The sequence below is a fragment of the Caretta caretta genome, chromosome 10 (assembly GCF_965140235.1).
Source record: "Caretta caretta isolate rCarCar2 chromosome 10, rCarCar1.hap1, whole genome shotgun sequence".
Taxonomy (NCBI): Eukaryota; Metazoa; Chordata; order Testudines; family Cheloniidae; genus Caretta; species Caretta caretta.
Genome location: NC_134215.1, coordinates 5,252,148 through 5,274,602, shown reverse-complemented (window position 1 = coordinate 5,274,602; position 22,455 = coordinate 5,252,148). Strand labels below are relative to the sequence as shown.

The following is a 22,455-nucleotide window of genomic DNA, read 5'->3' as shown; positions in this document are numbered from 1 at the left end:
GAGGATAAACACATTGAAGATGGTGTGGTGCTCAGGTGCTGTGGTAAAGGGGGGTCCATAGAAGTACCTTACATAGATTGGTGCTCAGCAGCTTGTCAGAATCAAAATGTTAAGCTGCTACCACACTTCACCTTAGCCGAAAAGCCAAAGGCAGGTTAAAAGAAATTTTAGCCTAATGGGGCAGTTCCTTGCTGACTGTCAGTATTTAGCATTTGGCACAGCCTGAGAAAATAACAATGCAATGATTATTTCCCCTAGCATTACTAAGGAACGAACTGAGATCATCTTCCAAGGTACATCCTGCCTGGACCCCAATGATCCCATGGCAGTTTGGGAGGAGTACGAGTTTAAATGTAAGCCTGGGGATTTGAAGAGGAGGCCGTGCCTGATAACACCATACCACTATCGTCTGGACTGGCTCATGTGGTTTGCTGCATTCCAGGTATGTACCTTATATGCACTGAGGTTTGTGTGTTCTCTGGCCCAGAAAAAACAACGGAAGGCCAGGAAACAAGCAACATAAAACTGCTGTACCCCTTGAGTAGACCACTACATCAACAAATGTTTGTTCTCCTGTTTGTTTCAGCTGTTGTTGTAGGTGGTGGTGGTTAAACTATAGAAATAGGCTAACACCTTGCTCTTATAATGAGACCCTTTCAGCTGAGGATCTCAAAGTAGCAATATTCCTGTGCATATAGAGTAGTTATCTCCACTTTATAGATGGGGAAACTGAGGTACATAGTGGTTGCGTGATTCTGCCAAGCTCACAGAGGGAATTAGTGGCAGAGCCAAGGATGGGACCTAGCACTTCTGTCTCTCTGTCCACTGTGCTAAACAACAGAACACGTTTAAATAACAAGACTGGATCGAGGTACCTGTTTGTGTTTTCTAATGGCTTGCAAACAGAGGGAGACTGTCCAGTTCTAATAAATAATTTGCTTGTCAATAGAGATAACATGGGCCAATTCAGTAACACAGTGGGCTTGGAGTCAGAGGTACTAGGTTCTAACCACATCTCTGCCACTGACTCAGAGTGTGGGCTTGGAGAAGTCGCTTAACCTCTGTGCACCGCATTTCCCCCATCCGTACAGTGGTGATAATCATACCTGTCCACACTTGTAAAGTGCTCTGAGGAAGAGCAAAAAGCCCAATTTTACTGGTAAATTATTTTTTATTTCCATTAGATTTCATTTTGAAAATACTCTCCCTCCATTTTTGGTATTTGTGAGGGTAACATTACATCATATTTTGCCTTTTCATCCCAAAGAACCTCCAAATATTTTTACAGATAGTATGCTTACAGAGATCACTTCTCCCATCACTGAAATGCACCCACCTCTGGGGTGGAACACCCACAGCTCACAAGAACGCTTCACAGCACTTTAGGACAGTGAAGAAGGATGCTTTATTAGTTGGAACTGCAGGGGGAATTTAGGTAGGTAGAATGAGATTGCCCAGTTTGAAGCTTTGTCAGAACAAATGGTCTCTGCTCCTAGGAAAAACATGATAGGGTCTTAATTACCTGAATAGGTGAGCACTTCAGTGTTTACAAAGAATATACAGTATCTACTGTGGATTTATTGCACATTCACAGGGGAGAAAAAATATGTGAAGCCCTAGTTTGAATTTCTATTTAAAAATAGCTTTCCAGCTTGTTTCTCGCAAATTAGAATAAATTAGCAACACATGCTGCTAAAGTCACTCAATAGTTGTTTTTGTGACCAGGAGGAGAGGTACCTCCAACCAAAATATTGTGCGTCCATCCCTCAAGGAATGTATGTACATGTCAATAAAGGATCACTTTTTAAAATTAAATGGCAAAAATGAATGCGGTTGAATAGGGGTTTAAGCTCAGTGGTGAATTTGGCTCAGTTTTAGATAAAAAAAATGTTATTTCTCAGAAATAATAATTGTAAAAACACTTTGAATTTATATAGATAGTGATTTCCCCCCAAAGATTTCCCAGTATGTTACAAAGGTTGGCAAGTGTCATTACGCTTACGATAAAAATGGGGAAACTGAGGCACAAAAAGGTTACATGATTTGCCCAAGTTCACACAATGAGTCAGTGGAAGTCAGGTCTAGAACCAAGTTTTACCATCCTGAGTTACCTGCTGTAACTGGTAAATTCTAGTGCCTCCTTTCTGTCAAGCCTTTTGGACTAAATCTTGGGTTCTTCCCTCAGTTGCAACCCGGGCAATTGGTTTCCTTGGGAGTTTTGCTGATTAAGGACTTCAGAATTTGTCCAAATATTCCCCCTCCCCGCCATGTCACCTGCAAACAGATGGTTTGGTTTTTTTAGTGGGGAAACTTTCAGAATTGTTTCTCAAGCCTTTTTATTCTTTTCTTCAGTCTTATTTACATTCCCATTAAAATTTACAACAGAAGTTACAAAATCAAGGCTTGTGAGCAATTACATAACATGAACCCACTCCAGAATATTTTATTATAGACCTTTTCCTTCATCTTCTTGACACTCCTCTGTCTCCTTCTTCCCCCACCCTGCCATTTTCTGTCTTTGCGGTATTTTCATATAGGCACCTTTTAGATTCTTCAGCACTGACAATAAGCATCTCTCTCTGGCTATGGTTTTATATTTACCCCTCAAGGATTTTTGTGCTGGGATTTCATTTAATCTGCGTTAGGTATGCTTCTCTCTCAGCAAGAAGACAGCACAGATTAAAACTCAAGCCAGTGCACAGCATTAAGGAAAGATGCAGTGGGTTGAATGGAAGCTGTTGGTTGAAATCTCCTTGTATTGTGGAAGGTTTTGAAGAGAGAGAAACAGCACTGAGATGAGAGAATGGCTGTTTCTTTCCAAGACAGGACTATCGCTATGGTTTTAAAATACAAAGTGTTCTCAGGTTTGAAAACAAGCAAGGATGGGGTATAGATACTAGTCCATTGTTCGCAAGCGTTGGCGGTGATGGTGTTGAATGACACTGTTACACACGAGTTAGATCTTTCAGCAGACATAGACCTGGCATGTTGAGTGACAGTGATATATATGAACAGCTTGGGGAGGAGCAGGAGAAAGAATTAAAGCAGGCCCATTTACATCTTTTCCTTTTAATTCAATAAAAGGTCCCCAAGGTGTGTCTATTATGTTGCCACACATGGGGCTACAGTTGTATTTGTGCATTCAAAGCTCTATAGTCACACATGTCAATTAATTACACTTCCACTAATTAAACCTGATGATGCCCCATTGGCAGTGGGTAAATGCACCAGTGGGTAAATGCCTACTGGTCAGTGTGTGTTTGTGTCTCTCCCTTCTACACCTGATCCATGAAAGGTGTAAGTTTATTCCAACCCCCAGCTACCAAGCCTGGCTTGTTCGCTCAAACTGTGGAGACTTCTGCTTTTAGCTCTGGGGGCCCCTGATTGAGCCTCTGGTGTCAGCTAAAATGGCAGCTGTCACACATCCATCGATTTCCCCAGTATCACGTAGCTGGGAGCAGAACCCTGGAGTCTCCGCTGTCGCCATGAGGCCATATTTGCTCCTCACCGATTTTGCAATGTCACTTCCACTCTCTGGTCCGATCTCTGAGTGCATTAAAGTGCCCCGTGGAAGATGCTGGTAACTGCCCAGAGTTTTCCATTTCAGTTGCTACTGCAACTCCTTAGACCTGACTAGAATTTTCCAGCTGAGTTGCAGTGTTCTGAGGCGGAGTTGCAGTGTTCCAACTGGGCTGACACTCTGTAGAAGCTGAGTCATGGTCCACCTTCCCCAGCAATCCCATTCTGCATTTCTGCTACCCCTGTTGGTTGCTTCCACGATACCCCTTCTGCCACTCTGTATTATGGGAAGAAAGTGGGCTGTCAGTGGAAAAAATGGTCTGAATGAAGTGGGTTCAGAGTCTGCTTAGAAAAGACATTGACAAAACGGGTAGAAAGAAAGAGAAAAAAAAACATATCCAGCAAAGAAACAGGGTGAAAAATGGAGAAGGAGCAGGGTGAAAAATATCATAATAAATAATGTAAATGCAACTGCAAACATTTTCAGATATGGCTGCCCAGAATTAGGCATCTGAATACATAGAGTTAGGTCATTAAATCAGTCGTCTGATTTTTCAAAGGCACTGAACACCCACAGCAAAGTTGGCTATAAGAAACTCCAGGCTCAGAACTGGGGACTGTAGACTCTGAGGTAAACACTGCTTCCTTATGGCCACTAGGGGCCTCGGCAGGGCTGCCACCAAAAACTACCGAGAGGCTAAGACCTGGAGAAGAAGATTTCCTGGACAGACGTCAGGATATGCTTCTACGGGCACAAGGTTCTGAAGATTCAGAGCAGGCTGCACAGCGGGGGCGGGAGGCCAGCGAAGAAATTTGGCATCATGTGACCTCCAGAAGAAGAAAGGGGAACATCCATGTACCAGCAACACAGATACAGGTAAGTAACTGTTTTCATGTTCTCTCCACAGGTACCAGTGCGGAGAGTGGACCAGATGATACGTCTGAGGGAAGGGAGCAGAAGGAGACTCCGCCAGTTGGAAGGCATGAGATGCACTGTCCTAGGGTTGGGGGTTCCACGACCACCACTCCCAAGAGAAGGAGGCGGGTGGTGGTGGTCGGGGACTCTCTCCTCAGGGGGACTGAGTCATCTATCTGCCGCCCCGACTGGGAAAACCAAGAAGTCTGCTGCTTGCCAGGAGCTAAGATTCGCGATGTGACGGAGAGACTGTTGAGACTCATCAAGCCCTCGGATCGCTACCCCTTCCTGCTTCTCCACGTGGGCACCAATGATACTGCCAAGAATCACCTTGAGCGGATCACTGCGGACTACGTGGCTCTGGGCAGAAGGATAAAGGAGTTTGAGGCGCAAGTGGTGTTCTCGTCCATCCTCCCCACGGAAGGAAAAGGCCTGGGTAGAGACCGTCGAATCGTGGAAGTCAACGAATGGCTACGCAGGTGGTGTCGGAGAGAAGGCTTTGGATTCTTTGACCATGGGATGGTGTTCCAAGAAGGAGGAGTGCTGGGCAGAGACGGGCTCCACCTAACGAAGAGAGGGAAGAGCATCTTTGCGAGCAGGCTGGCTAACCTAGTGAGGAGGGCTTTAAACTAGGTTGACCGGGGGAAGGAGACCAAAGCCCTGAGGTAAGTGGGGAAGTGGGATACGGGGAGGAAGCACGAGCAGGAGCGCGTGAGAGGGGAGGGCTCCTGGCTCATACTGAGAAAGAGGGGTGATCAGCGGGTTATCTCAAGTGCCTATACACAAATGCAAAGCCTGGGAAACAAGCAGGGAGAACTGGAAGTCCTGGCAAAGTCAAGGAATTATGATGTGACGAGACTTGGTGGGATAACTCCCATGACTGGAGTACTGTCATGGACGGATATAAGCTGTTCAGGAAGGACAGGCAGGGCAGAAAAGGTGGGGGAGTTGCACTGTATGTAAGAGAGCAGTATGACTGCTCAGAGCTCCGGTATGAAACTGCAGAAAAACCTGAGAGTCTCTGGATTAAGTTTAGAAGTGTGAGCACCAAGGGTGATGTCGTGGTGGGAGTCTGCTGTCGACCACCGGACCAGGGGGATGAGGTGGACGAGGCTTTCTTCCGGCAACTCGCAGAAGCTACTAGATCACATGCCCTGGTTCTCATGGGAGACTTCAATCACCCTGATATCTGCTGGGAGAGCAATACAGCGGTGCACAGACAATCCAGGAAGTTTTTGGAAAGTGTAGGGGACAATTTCCTGGTGCAAGTGCTGGAAGAACCAACTAGGGGCCGAGCTCTTCTTGACCTGCTGCTCACAAACCGGGAAGAATTAGTAGGGGAAGCAAAAGTGGATGGGAACCTGGGAGGCAGTGACCATGAGATGGTCGAGTTCAGGATCCTGACACAAGGAGGAAAGGAAAGCAGCAGAATATGGACCCTGGACTTCAGAAAAGCAGACCTTGACTCCCTCAGGGAACTGATGGACAAGATCCCCTTGGAAAATAACATGAGGGGGAAAGGAGTCCAGGAGAGCTGGCTGTATTTTAAAGAATCCTTATTGACGTTACTGGGGCAAACCATCCCGATGTGTAGAAAGAATAGTAAATATGGCAGGCGGCCAGCTTGGCTTAACAGTGAAATCCTTGCTGATCTTAAACACAAAAAAGAAGCTTACAAGAAGTGGAAGATTGGACAAATGACCAGGGATGAGTATAAAAATATTGCTCGGGCATGCAGGAGTAAAATCAGGAAGGCCAAATCACACCTGGAGTTGCAGCTTGCAAGAGATGTTAAGAGTAACAAGAAGGGTTTCTTCAGGTATGTTGGCAACAAGAAGAAAGTCAAGGATAGTGTGGGCCCCTTACTGAATGAGGGAGGCAACCTAGTGACAGAGGATATGGAAAAAGCTAATGTACTCAATGCTTTTTTTGCCTCTGTCTTCACGAACAAGGTCAGCTCCCAGACTACTGCACTGGGCAGCACAGCATGGGGAGGAGGTGACCAGCCCTCTGTGGAGAAAGAAGTGGTTCGGGACTATTTAGAAAAGCTGGACATGCACAAGTCCATGGGGCCGGATGCGTTGCATCCGAGAGTGCTAAAGGAGCTGGCGGATGTGATTGCAGAGCCATTGTCCATTATCTTTGAAAACTCATGGCGATCCGGGAAAGTCCCGGACGACTGGAAAAAGGCTAATGTAGTGCCCATCTTTAAAAAAGGGAAGAAGGAGGATCCTGGGAACTACAGGCCAGTCAGCCTCACCTCAGTCCCTGGAAAAATCATGGAGCAGGTCCTCAAGGAATCAATTCTGAAGCACTTAGAGGAGAGGAAAGTGATCAGGAACAGTCAGCATGGATTCACCAAGGGCAAGTCATGCCTGACTAATCTAATTGCCTTCTGTGACAAGATAACTGGTTCTGTGGATAAAGGGAAAGCAGTGGACGTGTTGTTCCTTGACTTTAGCAAAGCTTTTGACACTGTCTCCCACAGTATTCTTGTCAACAAGTTAAAGAAGTATGGGCTGGATGAATGCACTATAAGGTGGGTAGAAAATTGGCTAGATTGTCGGGCTCAACGGGTAGTGATCAATGGCTCCATGTCTAGTTGGCAGCCAGTATCAAGCGGAGTGCCCCAAGGGTCGGTCCTGGGGCCGGTTTTGTTCAATATCTTCATTAATGATCTGGAGGATGGTGTGGATTGCACCCTCAGCAAGTTTGCAGACGACACTAAACTGGGAGGAGTGTTAGATATGCTGGAGGGTAGGGATAGGATACAGAGGGACCTAGACAAATTGGAGGATTGGGCCAAAAGAAATCTGATGAGGTTCAACAAGGACAAGTGCAGAGTCCTGCACTTAGGATGGAAGAATCCAATGCACCGCTACAGACTAGGGACCAAATGGCTAGGCAGCAGTTCTGCAGAAAAGGACCTAGGGGTTACAGTGGACGAGAAGCTGGATATGAGTCAACAGTGTGCCCTTGTAGCCAAGAAGGCCAATGGCATTTTGGGATATATAAGTAGGGGCATTGCCAGCAGATCGAGGGACGTGATCGTTCCCCTCTATTCGACATTGGTGAGGCCTCATCTGGAGTACTGTGTCCAGTTTTGGGCCCCATACTACAAGAAGGATGTGGAAAAATTGGAGAGAGTCCAGCGGAGGGCAACCAAAATGATTAGGGGACTGGAACACATGACTTACGAGGAGAGGCTGAGGGAACTGGGATTGTTTAGTCTACAGAAGAGAAGAATGAGGGGAGATTTGATAGCTGCTTTCAACTACCTGAAAGGTGGTTCCAAAGAGGATGGATCTAGACTATTCTCAGTGGTAGCGGATGACAGGACAAGGAGTAATGGTCTCAAGTTGCAGTGGGGGAGATTTAGGTTGGATATTAGGAAAATCTTTTTCACTAGGAGGGTGGTGAAACACTGGAATGCGTTACCTAGGGAGGTGGTGGAATTTCCTTCCTTAGAAGTTTTTAAGGTCAGGCTTAACAAAGCCCTGGCTGGGATGATTTAATTGGGGATCGGTCCTGCTTTGAGCAGGGGGTTGGACTAGATGACCTCCTGAGGTCCCTTCCAACCCTGATATTCTATGATTCTATGGAGGAAGTCCCACCCTAAGGGGCATGAGAGACAGACCTTTGTGATTCTTTAATTGGCTGGTACTCTCCATATAAACCCAGAAGCCATTTCTGGGAGTTGCTTGGGCAATGCAGATCTCTGGTGTGCTTCTGCCGCAGACCCTTCGTTGCTGTGACTTGCCTGAATCCCGGACTCTCAGCCTTGGCTTCTGACCCTGATCTTGGTTTACTGTTGTTGGCTTAGAATCATTGGTGACTTTGGGGAAAGACCTTAGCCCAGCCCGACCCCTATTCTTGCCTCACACTCTCAGTCTGGTAACAGACTCTGATTCTGTGGTTTTGACCTGGCCTGGCCCTGGGCTGATCTTTGACTCTTCCGTCCGGATGTCGAGCAGCACACCCCTTTCCTACAGGCTTCCCATGATGTAGCCCTGACACTGACTCTAAGTTCCCTGCTCAGAACAAATGAAGTTTCTGGCAGCACCTCTGAAAATTAGATCACTTATGCCTGGACTATACTGAAATGTTATAGTGGCATAATTATGTTAGGGGTTTGAAAAAAACTATATCCCGGACAGATGTTGCTATGCCAACATAACCTCCAGTGTAGACACAGCTATGTTGGCAGAAGAGGGCTTCTGAGGACATAGCTAACTTCGTTCAGGGAGGTGGTGTTTCTACACCACCAGAAAAAACCAGTCTGTTGCCATAGGCTGCATCTACACTTCAAGCTTTGCCAACATACCGACGCTAGTATAGTCATCGTACTGTTGACATACCCTTATTTAAGTACCTAACTGGAATTAAGAGCCTAACCTTAAGCAACTATGTTTAAAAATAATTGGCATTATATATACCATGTACAGAGCACCCACTTGTCCCAGCCTACCTGTTGGAAGGATGAGTATTTTTCTGTCTTTAATACAGATCACTTTAGCCAGGAAAAGGCTGGTTTTTGTTGCTGTTGTTTTTTAATTGAATCACCCTGGGTAGATAGCTTGGGGAGCAGGAGGGATGAGAAACCAGGGAGGTTAAATTCCAGGAAAAAGGTTTGGGAATTCAAACTGGTTTTGCCCCAAAATAGTTAAGGGGGTTCATAAAACCAGGCTTCTCCTGTCTCTGGATTACAGTTTATTTCTTTTACTTTTTTCCAGTTTTCCCAGGCTGCCCGATGACTTTTGGAGCAGTAGGCCTCAGAGCTTTGCAGTTTATTGAAGGTGGTCAATTAAGGAACTGACATATCCAACTCCTGACAAGCTGCAGAAAAGCTAGTAGGGCTTGGGGAAAAAAATTTACCATCCCTTTGTGCTGCTTGTGACAGGTTCCTCTTTGCACCTCATCACGTTTGACATATGACGCCTTCTTTCACTTGGGGCTTCCTGAGAAACTTTCCACTGTGGAGCATAACTACAGGATTTGCACTAGGGAAACACAGGCATGTTGACAGAAGTAGGCCCAAAGCCTGTCATGGCTGACATGGGCCTTCACTTGTCACATGTTTGAATAGCTGGCATATCCGAAACTTTAGAAGCTCAGGGATTTTGTTCTGGAGCTTCTAACTCTGAAGTGCAATTTATTAGTTGACTGCCACTTAATTACTGTCCTGGTCCCGCTTTAATTGCATGTAATATATTGTGACATTACTTTCTAGGAAATTGCTTTTATGATCTTAATTTTATTATCTAAATACAATATCCCTTTTCATTTGGTTTCTAAATCTCTTCCTTGTTTTGAATGTCTCAGCATCCCATGGGTGCTGTAGCTCTGAATTAATGTCCTTCGTTTAGTGTTGGGAGGGACATAACCAATCCAGTAACATGGCTGTGTCGCTTCTTCCTGTCTGCAGAAGAGAAAATCAACTACAATACGCCAGAGGCATTGACATGTAGACATCAGTGAGCTTTTCTTTTTAATTTATGTCTTAGCAGCTGCTTAGAATGGGATTCCCTTTGTACCATCTTCCCAGCTGATAACATGGTCATGAGTATGTATAATATGAGTTATACAACTCAACATATGTCTCAAGAATATTTTGGGCCTGAATCCCACAAGCACTTATGCACGTAGGAGTAGTTTTACTCATTTGAGCAGTGCCAATGACTTCGTTGGAGCTACTCTCAGGAGTAAAGCTACTCATGTGCATAAGTGCTTGCAGCATCCTGTTCTTGATCAGCTGAGGAAAGGATATTGCAACAGTGCAATAATTTCTAGGCCACCATGTGACTTAACAAGAATCTGAGTCTGGTTCTGGCTGGAATTTCCATGGAAATGCTAGGGAGGAGGGGAAGGGGTAGGTTTACTCATCCAGAAGGAGCCAAGTACAATCCCAGTTCCTGCATTCAGAGAGGGCAAGGAGTACTCAAGCCAACCACCAGCTGTAACCCTAGCCTTCCAAAAGAGGGAAGGGTAAGGCCATGCAATGTGCCTTCATAGAACTGGTCACTCATGGTGGTGGGAGAACACGTTTCCCCCTCTTTTGTCTTGGCCAAAGGCAATATGGTGAAGGCTGATCAGTGTGGTCGTATTAGTAAATGAATAGATGCTCACTAATAATGAGAGCTTTGTTTTGGAACTGGACAGGATGATATGTCTTTTTGGTCTAAGTAGCCGATGTTTGTGCTTCCATTGTGTAGAATTGTCCTGACTGGTCAGAACCTCAACTGGTATAAATTGGCCTAGCTCCACTGAAGTCAACTTAAGCCAAGATCTGGCCCAATATAATTCCATGTATATTATTTAGAGAGGTCACTTCTAAATGGAAAGAACAAATTGATACTTCAGTGTGTGTCTGCACATAAAAAGGGTGTGCATTATTAAATTAAGCTGTGTTTTGACATTATGGTACAAAAGACCTCAAACTCAGTGTTTTGGCCCCTTTTATGGTGGATTCAGCATTGTTAACAAATGGCAACCGGGCAGCAAGATCCCATGTATAGTTTGTGTTTCAAAATGGGTCAGTGTTTCTAGTACTAGAGCATCCTAGACTTCACAAAATCCAGTTGTCCACCATAAGGACATTAGCTTTTTGCTGATGGGCACCAATGGAAAGTCCTAGCTGTTCTTAATAAAGAAAAATCAAAGATGACAGTTTGGTTGGTGAGTTGGGTTGGGTTTGTTGGTTTTTTACTATGACATGAAGAAAATTTATTCTATTCAGAGTGTCAGCTTTTCAGAGCAGGAGCTATTGGTTTGGATAATTCTGAGCACACTGTTGGTGCTATCAAATAATGAATAGTCGTAACAAAGCGATTGCTATATTGATACTGGTTTTCAAAGCCCAGTCTCTTGTTCAAAGTATAACGTAACGTGTCCAAAAATATCTGAATACTGGGACAGTCTGTGACCTACTGCATATGGTTAAGTGTTCCAGCCACCCTCACTTGTATGGACAGCAGTGGTGGGAATTGTGCCCACTCATCTTATAGAGTGTCAGTGGGCTAAAATGGGGTCCTGTGTAGGATCTGATGTGCAGTGATGCACTTCGTACAAATCTGAAGTTTGGGGAGTTTGATTTTGGATAAGCTGCCAAAAACCGGAGGCAACACCATTGGTACGATTGGCATTTGTTTCTCATTTCTCCACGCCTCTGCCTTTATATTTCTTAGGGCTTGTCTACATGGCAAGTTATTGTGTGGTGAGCCAGGGTGCGAATCTGCAACGCACCAGCTTGCTGCACAATGATGTCCTGTGGGGGCATTGGTACCACACAATGAAAGTCCTGGAGTGCACTTTTTGGCGTACAACTTCTTGAAAGTATGGTAGTGTCAGTGTGGGACATTACTTCACAACAAGCTGGTGCTCTGTAGGCTCACACCCTTCCTTGCTGCACAGTAACTTGCCAGTTAGACAACCCCTTAGGTACACGACCCTTGTGAGTTTGATCCTTTTCTATAAGACCTCCTCGCTTCAGCTAGGGTTTCCTATAGTGACACATTATTATGAATAAGCTGACAGACCTGAAAGGGCTGAGAGAAAGTAATGTTACCTTGTGGATCAGACCAGATCTGGGAACAATAGGAAGGATAGTCATGTGCCCAAGGCAAAGGACTGGGAGTCAGGAGTACTAGATTTTATTACTCTGTGGCCTTCGCCAAGTCACTTAACCTTTCTTTGCTTCAGTTTTGTAATGGTATTATGGCGATAATGCGTGCTGGGGATGAGGGTTAACTGATATTTGCAAGTGTCTTTAAGATGGAAGGTGCTATAGAAAGGCATAGTACTTTTATTAGATAGGCTTCCTTGTCCATAATTCAACATTTAGCATTCCAGCTGATATCACAAATGCCTTTAACACTTAAGGTTCCAGGAACTCCATCACAGCAGTGATGGGAGCCATATAAATGCCTAGATAGATAAAAGCATCCAGGATCATGAAGTTATCTTTTTACCCCCCTACTTACAAAAAAGTTGATATATTCTGATCCATGATCGCAAAAAATGCCCCCTTAAGACAGAAACCTTAAAATTCCAACCACCTTTGTCCCTTTATCATCTTTTAACACACACAATCCAATGGGGGGAATGTGCGGAGCTTGCCAACTATGCAAAATAATAATGCTGAGCTCCCATGCCAAATTTCCAGCTGTTTCCACATGTGCAGCTCATACTTACTTCCTCCAGTGCATCTGTGCCAGGACAAAGATTCAATAAAATGCCACGTTAATCCACAGTGCTTTTTTATTAAATGACCAATTAAAGCTAGAGGGAAAGGGTTCTTGTTCTCATGATTGCAGTTGGGAACATGCTCCCTGTAGTTCTGTGTGGGGCTTTTTATTTTTTTTTTTTCACTGTTTATACTCATTTGTTATCTCTTCAGTGTCTCATTGCTGCTGACGACTCCACTGGGTTTCCCACAGCCTCTCTCCTATCTTAATCTATTTTTAATATTTTAAAGCACTTAGGTCCTTTTCAATGCACATTTAATATATTAGGGATAGCTCAGTGGTTTGAGCATTGGCTTGCTAAACCAGGGTTGTGAGTTCAATCCTGGAGGGGGCCATTTGGGACAAAAATTGGGGATTGATCCTGCTTTGAGCAGGGGGTTGGACTAGATGACCTCCTGAGGTCCCTTCCAACCCTGATATTCTAGGATTCTATGATTCTGAGAGAAGCAAAAAATGCTATTTGGATGCACTGTTAAGGTTACCTGGTTAAACATCATAAAAGTCAGGTCATAGACAGTTAAGCTTCTCGTGCTTCCAGTAGCTCACTCATGCCATTATTGTGAGTTATTTGTATTACGGAAGCACCAAAATGCACCCCCTCTCCCCGTGAGATTAGGCCCTATTGTGTTAGCCGCAGTGCAGAATCACAGTGACAGGCAGTCCATGCCCCCCAAAGAGCTTAAACAGACAAGGCAGAAAAGGGAAGGAGCGAGTTGTCTGGTCTGTAGCCAGTCTGGGCACAGAACCCATGGCTTCTGACTCCTAGCCCAAGGCCCTATCTGGCTAGGCCATACTACCTCCCCGACATTATACACAGGGCCGGATTTTCAGAAGCACCAAGCTCTGAAGCTCATGTTGACTTCAGCTGGAGTTGTGGGTGCTCAGCAGCTCTGAAAATCAGGTGTATATTGTGGTATATCTGGGTCTACATTTAATAGGTTGACTTGTATGGACTGGGATCCAGGAGACGAGGTTTCTATTCCCAGCCCAGCCATTGGCCTGCCTCTCAGACCAAATCACCTTGACTATGTTTCCCCTCCTTTGCCACCATATCACTTTACAGTTTAATGAGTTCAGCAGCGCAGTCGTTAGTGACGTGAGGCTTCTGCACGTTCCAGCCAGCAGCGGCACACGGGATCTAGGCTTTTCGTGCTGCGGAGGGCGTGTTCAGTGGAAATTTCTCCCAGCCGACTTGACTGGGGCCAGGGATGTGGTGGAAATTTCAAAAGAGAAGCGTGCTTCACGATCCACACGCCTTTCCTGGGGAGCACGGGGTGGTTAATTACTGTGTCAGAAACCAAATTGGCCAAGGATCCTGTTCCAGTGTTGCCACCTTTCATAATTTTCTCATGAGCTTCCGGATATTTGATGTCTTTCGTAAAGCCCCAGCGCGTGGAGTCCAGTGCTTACGTGAGAATTTCAGCTTTCATTTAAAAAAAAAAAATCCTAACTTTCTAGCCCTAACAGCTGTGGAGAAAAGCTTGAACGCTAAAGGTTCAAAACCCAGCAGGCAAGTAAACAGAACCCAGCACTGATTAATTTTTAAAAGCTCACGATTTTTAAGCCAATCTCAGGATTTTGGGGATCTGACTCCTGTCCGAATGCTTTGGGTTGGTACTACAGCTGTTCTCCTAGTTAAGCTGTGCCTCGTGAGAGGTCCTCGCCCCCTGTGTCTGACACAAGAGTCTGCAGTTTCTTCCTCCGTCAGTGCTTAGAATTGTTTCCACACAAAGGAGATCTCTCAGGCTTAGGCTGCTGTGGTTTCTCGCTGAGAAGCCACCCTCTGAAAATCAGGCCCCTTTAAGGTGTCTCCAGCTGGACACTGAGCAACTGAGCCACCCAAAATTGCTAGTCGCTGTTGAAAACCTTGGCCTAAAATCTTTACATGAGGCCTGAAGCCTTAGGCCGTTGGCAGAGAAGTTGCTAGGTTTGCCAGCTCCGGCGATGCTCTTGTGAGCCTCGCAAGATTTGGGTTAAAGTCTCACGTGATTTTGGGTTCCTGGCTTCGAGAATCACTAATTCAACTTGCCTGCCATCTCCCATAACTTTCAATGGGGCTGAAACCCCCATGGCCATGTCATTCCCTACAGGCTTTGCATGCAGAATGGAGACTGCACCTAACCTCACTGTTTTCCGTCAGACGGACACCAGAGGCTGCCCCCCAGGGAAGTGGCCCCTTCCTCTGCCCTGCAGTTAAATTGGCTGGACACTAGGAGACAGAGAAAAGTGGAAGAGCAGAAGACAGCCTGAGGAGGAGCAAGGAGCTAATGAGGGGATTGCAGTGGGACATGGTGGGGCAGGACTGGAGGTACATGAGGGGGTAATAGGGAGGCTGAGTGGGCGCAGTGGGCTATCTGGGAGTACAGCAGGGAGACTGAGTGGGCGCGGTGGGCTATCTGGGGGATACAGGAGGGAGGCTGAGTGGGTGCAGTGAGTTATCGGCAGGGTACAAGAGGGAGGCTGAATGGGTGCAGTGGGCTATCTGGGGGTACAGGAAGGAGGCTGAGTGGGTGCAGTGGGCTATTTGGGGGCACAGGAGGGAGGCTGAGTGGGCACAGTGGGCTATCGGGGAGTACAGGAGTCTGACAGACAAAGGGCACAAGACCCAGGGGGTGCCAGGGAATGGGCGAGGCAGTGGGAAATGTCAGGTGTTAGTCTATGGGGAATGTAGGCGGTGGGGCTGGGGACGGGAGACTGGAAGCATGTGGCGGGGGAGTGTGAGTAGGGGAAGAGAGTAGGTGAGCGGGGTTGGAGACAAGGAGAAAGGTTAATAATAAGGGAGCAGGATGGATGCAGGTGGAGGGGGTAGAATCGCTGCTCCCCCATGGCAGGTGTTACAAGCAGATAAGAAGAGTTTATACCCAAGCAGCCAACAGAGAGACCCATGTTTGTGCATTTCAGGTTTTAAAAACGACCTGATGGTATTATTTATTAAATTCTTGTGGTTTGCTCATGGCTTTTGAACACTGGGGGTTGGTAATAGTGTTTGAGCCGGCCGATCAGGTGAAATTAAATGTGTGCAAGATAAAATCAGAGATGTGAGGGGGGGTGACGTTTTTCTGAAAACTTGTCGGTGTAAAATACTGTGGTTTTCCCCTCAGCAGAGATGAGCGTGGGACAAAAACCCAAAAGGATCTGCTGCTGTTTGAACAGCCTGCCATCCATATTTGGTGTGTTCCAGCCACTCAGTTCTTTCTGTGTTTCCCATAGCAATGGAAATAACAAACTTTGCAATTATAGAAGATTTGCAGAGTAACCTTGCATTTTATTGATGCTCTGTGTTAATCACAGTCTTGCAGGTACGGCTGCTGGGTTTAGCTTTCCCACAGTGTCCCCTACTGCTTGCTTAAAACATCCATTTGGATACACATGTATAAAAGTCTTTTTTTTTGGAACAATAAAGCTTCTAAAACCACGGGTAGGTGAAATGCTCTTTATAGAGATGTGCTGGATATCTATATTAAATACACAAGCTGCGTTAATTCAGAGGAGGAAATAAATAGAGAGGGTCAAATTCTGCCACTTGCAGATTGCAGTGGGTGGGTGCAACACCCTTGAAATCAGTGAGCCAAATTCAGTGATCATTTAAATAAGGATGTAAATTGTACATTGGTCAGCAAATGGGTGTAAATTAAAGAGAATAAGACGTGACATGAAAGAGGTGTGCAAAATGAGTGTTTCAGAGAAGGTACAGCAGGCAGGTGCTCCTGTTTTCCCTCTCTCCTAATACCAGAGTAAGGCAGCAGACAAATAAATCAAAAAAGCAACACATTTAAAAATGATAAAATAAATTTGTTTTTTCACATGGCATGCCATTAACCTGTGGAACTCACTGCTACCAGATATGACTGAAACTGTGATTTTAGGAGTTGAAAAAGAATTTTATATTTATATAAATAGTAACATCTCCAGCTATATGAGACAGGATGTGACTTGTAATAGATGGAAACCTTCATGAATCCAGGCAAAAGCCAATCACTAGCTGATGGGGGTTAGGAAGAAACTTCTCCATGGGTAGGTTATTCCATAATTGCTGTTTCAAGGATTTTTCCACTTTTGTCTGAAGTATCTGGCTCGGGATTCTGTCTGAGACAGGCTGAACCACCTGGGCCAAATCAGTCTGGTGATTCCTGCAGTATGTCCCTACATGAAAACCTCTTGAATAGTTGCTTTTCCTGCTCTGTACCCACTCCCTCCCACTTCGGTGTGTAAGTCACACTCATTTTGCATGCCCACTGAGAGGCAAATGGAGTACAACCATGGTAGCGGTAAGGGGCACGTAGCAAGGAAAGCAAATAACAGGTCGGTTAAAGACGAAGCTTCCAACACAAGCTCTCTACCGTGCTCTGTACCAGCCCCTCCACTTCCAGAGGAAATTCAGCACTCCTGGGCACAAACTGTGGGGCAGGTCACAGAATAGGCCAGATTCTATTTCTACTCCTAATCTGGTGTAATTTCATTGAATCCAGCGGAGGTACCTCTGCTATCATGGCAGTGTGCTTTAAAGCAGAATAGGATCCAGTGACTTCAGTGTGGCTCCTTACATCAGGGCTGAAATTGGTCCCCACCTGTTTTTCCACTAGGTCACCCCTTCAGATCCAGCTTAGCAGCAGCTGAAAGCCATCGACAGCTGAAGTCTGTTTGGTAGCCAGTGTGTGATGAGTTGATGAGTCTCGTGCCAGTTCCTAGTGGACCTCAGAGGAGCTTCCACAACGATTAGCACCCTCATTGTGGATATCTTGCTAATGAGACTGAACCGCCCTTACCTTGGGGATAAGTCTTGCCAGGACAGTGCTGCTGTTCCCTGTTGGGACCCTAGGAAGGGTTTTACGGGGCGGGGGGTCCTGTATAGGTGCCAGTCTCTGTGCTTTTCCTGATCTGTGGATGCATAGAAGGCTTTGTTCTCCAGGTCTGTAAAGCTGGCGTTTTCAGTATGCAATGACATTTCCCACAGGTGCATGACTAGGCTAATGAAATCCGGACTCTTCTTACTAGAAGGACACAACGGGAAATAACAAGGGCATTCCAGGCTGAGTAAACGCTCCTGCGTTTGTCCTCTGTTTTGTGGATATCGTAATGTCTGGAGCAGGAAGTCCTGAGTGCATCTTTGTTACTGCAGAGAGCCAACAGGATCTCTACTAACAGAGGAGTACAACTGGATCTTGCTGCCTCTCCAAAGAATGTGCTCTCCATGGGCCAGGGCACCAGGTTGGGAGTCAGGAGACCCAGGTTTTACCTTGGCTTTGTCACTGACTCCTGGATGACATTGGCAAGTCACTGCATGTCTCTGCCTCAGTTTTCCTATATGTGAAATGGGAATGATGATGCTTACCCACCCACCCCCTTTATAAAGCAATTTGAGATCTTCAGCTAAGTGATGTTCGAGTGTGAAGTATGATCATAATAAAAGCAGGGGTGGGCAAAGAGGAGGCAGGCATGTTACTGCTTGGACTCTGAAATCCATAAGTACTTACGGGTCTGTTGTCTGGTTGTCTGTTGGTAGCTTTGGTGCGGCTATAGAGGCAGTATTTCCAATGAGAAGGCAGGTGCTTTTGTCACCATCAAAAACTAGAATTTGTAACTGTGATATCTTTGCATTTTCCTGACACTGCTGCATGCTTTTGTGCTATGAGAAGGCAACTGTAACCCTTTTAGATATAACGTCCCAATTTCAGTGTCACTTAACTCTGAATCTAGTTCTTGCCCCTATAATCTTCTTGCCCCCATAGTTTTTAATGAGACAGGATGTTCTCTCTTTTCTTTTTGCAAAATTTTCTTAAGGTGTTTTCTGCTTCCTGCCGACATAGAGGAAGTAGTCAATATACATTTCCCTTGGAGAGTTTGCGTAGACCCATCTACATGCGCTGAATTTGTTAATACATGCTGGGTGAAGCTGTCCAATGTTTACCCCACATATATGTTTGAAATTACAGCTGGCCCTAGAGATTACATTTGATGTGCCAAGCACACATCCTCTCCTTCCAGACTCACTTCTTGTGCAAAGGCACAAATTCTAAACCACCATGTTAAAGGTGGGAGAAAAGGGAGAGAGAGAAAACCACTCTTCAGAATGAACCTTCCTCTCGAGTCTCTGAGGGCAGTGGATGCTGTCTTCTTATTTATATTCTACAGTCCTCATATATCTTGTGTCCTGCAATGCAACACGGCTGTGGAACAGTGTCAGGTGTTGGTTTTGTAGCTATATGTGACACAGAGATATGGCACAGCACTCTCCCTTAACTTTTTCTACCAGAGATGCACCCTCCAGACAACACGTTCAAATAAGCCCCCTGTAGACAGGGCTGCCCGGGTGGCATTTAAGAATCCCTGGTTTCAGAAAGGGGATGGAGATAGCCCCAGTGTTCTAGCCAACATTCCCATCTGTCACACAGGTTCTAGTGTCCAAGACGAGGTATAAGCTATAATGCATTTAACTACAAAATTCTTAGGCTGCCATTTGTGCTTTGAAGTCCCTTGAGCACAATATAAGACCACCATGATTCATGCTGTTACTTGTGGCAGCCAGTAAGGTGCTGCAGATCTTCACAAAGCAGCAGTACCATGCTGGGCCTGTATTGCAACATGCAAGGAATCACTTCTAGGCGAGGTGAGTTTAGTGCAAGGCTTACTGGTTTAGCTCAGAAAGAAAGCTCTGCTTTTGACAAACCAGGCAGATCTGCTGAGTAGAAACTCTGAAGGTTTCCAGCTTGTCACAGCAAGTCCAGCAGCTGGTAGAGACCACATGAGATTCCTTAATATCTATTCTCTGTCCAACAGTCTAACATGTTTGCTTTGTTTTTCTCTCCTCCCCACATACTCCTCTTCTGCCAGACCTACGAACAGAATGAATGGATAATCCACTTGGCTGGAAAGCTGCTGGCCAGTGAAGAGGCAGCGTTGTCGCTGATCGCGTTCAATCCATTTGAGGGCAAGGCACCGCCAAGGTAAGCTGTTTCTATAAAGGTGACAGGTGTAGCCAGACTCCATCTACAATAGTCTTCTTTATAGCTTGGAGGTGTCAACATTGTTTCTTTTTATTGTGCATTTTATGTCATGGGACACTGGTACGCCCTCAGTAGAGCTGTGTCTGCTGAAAAATGTACTCTCTAAACACCTTTACCACCTTCCTACTGCTCCTTGGGCTGACTTACAGTAGGTCAGCCGTCCTTAGGTAGAGATAGTTCCCGGGCACTTGCATCAAGGGACAAGCATTTCTTCCCTTGCGCAGAAATCTTGGCTGTTGGTGCAGCCTGTGAACTTTACAACATTCCGCCAGCATCGCTTTGCGTGGTCAAAGCAAGAATACCATTTCCGGTGGCCAGTGAAATAATAGAGTGATCAGTGATTTATTTTCCTGCAGAATTATTTGGTTTTGTTGGAATTTTGGGGTTTCATTGAAAAACCGAAAACCAGCAACCAAAACCTGAAGAATTGCTACAAAAGGGACATCTTTCACAAAAAATGTCTGTTTTGTCAAAAAACATTGGCTGAATAGTTTCTATCAGCTTTAATAATAATATCTGGCCCTTCACTCATACTCTGATGCTGTCAAAGTGCATTAAACGGGTTCAGATTCACAACACCTACGTGAACTAAACGTTCTTGGGAAGGAGATCTCATCCTTTTCAGGTCTAACACAGAGAACCCCAAATTATCTGAGAAGGGACTTAAAGCTTCCTAAGACTATCCATCGGAATACCAAACTCTGTTCTTCTACTACATATATATATATATATGTTAGGGCTGTCAAGTGATTTAAAAAAATAATCCCGATTAATCACACTGTTAAGCAATAAAAAAACACCATTTATTTAAATATTTTGGATGTTTTCCATATTTTCAAATATATTGATTTCAATTACAACACAGAATACAAAGTGTACAGTGCTCACTTTACATTTATTTTTATTACAAATATTTGCACTGTAAAAAACAAAAGAAATAGTATTTTTCAATTCACCTAATACAAGTACTGTAGTGCAATCTCTTTATTATGAAAGTTGGACTTACAAATTAAAAAATCTCACATTGATACCTTCTTTGCATTTTGTCAAATCTGCAATGAAAGCATTCTTAAAATGAACAACATGTGCTGGGTCATCATCCAAGACTGCTAGAACATGAAATATATGGCAGAATGCACGTAAAACAGAGCAGGGGACATACAATTCTCCCCCAAGGACTTCAGTCACAAATTTAATTAACGCATTATTTTTTTTAACGAACGTCATCAGCATGGAAGCATGTCCTCTGGAATGGTGGCCGAAGCATGAAAGGGCATACAAATGTTTAGCATATCTGGCACGAAAATACCTTGCAATGCCAGCTACAAAAGTGTCAAGCAAACGCCTGTTCTCACTTTCTGGTGACATTGTAAACAATAAGCGGGCAGCATTATCTCCTGTAAATGTAAACAAACTTGTCTGCCTTAGCGATTGGCTGAACAAGAAGTAGGACTGAGTGGACTTGTAGGCTCTGAAGTTTTACATTGTTTTGTTTTTGAGTGCAGTTACGTAAGAAAAAAATCTACATTTGTAAGTTGCGCTTTCATGACAAAGAGATCACATTACAGTACTTGTATGAGGTGAATTGAAAAATACTATTTCCTTTGTTTATCATTTTTACAGCGCAAATATAATAAAAATAATATACACTTCCATTTCAATTACAACACAGAATACAACATATATGAAAAAGTAGAAAAACATCCAAAATATTTAATAAATTTCAATTGGTATTCTATTGTTTAACAGTGTGATTAAAACTGCGATTAAGCACCATTAATTTTTCTTTAGTTAATCGTGTGAGTTAACTGCGATTGACAGTCCTAATATATATATCATTATATGTAATCTTCCTCCTACACCAAAAGGTAAATCACCTGGAGTTGAGGTTACCTGTGAGCAATTCCCACCAACATAAACCAGAGCTTCCTAATATCAGGGAGTCTTCTGTTTTCCTAAAATCCTTCAGACACCTTGCTCTGCTGATCTCATTCATCCAGATGATGCTTAGATACTGCATGGACAGGTGCTATAGAAGATTTTCAGGCAGATTGACCAAATTCAGATTTGATTTTACCAAACCATCTCCTCGCCTAGCAGAACCCAGAACGTAGATTCGACTTTAGTGTGCCCACGTTACCCTCCAGCCATTACAATCCAAGACTTTACATGGAAGACGGTCATGGTTTGGAAATATACATTTATTCTCTTCAGAGCCTCTGACCTTCCCTTCTCACTAGCAATGTGAAGTAAACCAAGAGTCAGTGCCATACTGTTGAGAACAGGCTCCAACAATACATAGTGCATTAGTCTCTAAGGTGCCACAAGTACTCCTTTTCTTTTAGTGCATGGAGTATTACCCATAGCCAGGAGACTCACAAACCTAACAGAGTTCCCATAAATTCCAGTTTATTGTTCGAGGCGTATTATTGGGTAATATCACAGTTTGTTCAGTTACACAATCAATAGATCTGTTACACCAAAATAATTACATGTTGGATGTAATCCAAGGGGGTTCTTGGGGCACTTCTATTAATTCTTCCTGCAAAAGGCACACTGGGATATATCAGGGCGTCCCTTGCCGCTGAATGATACAACTTTAATAATGTTTACTGAGGGTTTCTCGGCTCTGATTAGCCCTGCCTTCATTAGCTTTACAAATGAGGAACAAATCACTTATGTCGCCTGCCCAACTTGTCTCCCTGGGCAGTATTAAAAGGAACGTAGAGTAGAATTTGAAGCCTGTTCTCTGGTGGAATTTGGTTACCCCATC

General features: G+C 44.6%; 1 protein-coding gene across 3 annotated transcripts in view; it reads left to right on the top strand.

The window, feature by feature from the left end:
• LMF1 (lipase maturation factor 1) overlaps nt 1-22,455 on the top strand; it is a 336,726-nt gene that overhangs the window by 295,108 nt on the left and 19,163 nt on the right. For all 3 annotated transcript variants that reach the window (XM_048866655.2, XM_048866657.2, XM_075117566.1), the window contains 2 exons: nt 259-442; nt 19,510-19,622. In XM_048866655.2, coding sequence (XP_048722612.2) covers nt 259-442; nt 19,510-19,622 — 297 coding nt within the window. The remainder of the gene's footprint in view (nt 1-258; nt 443-19,509; nt 19,623-22,455) is intronic.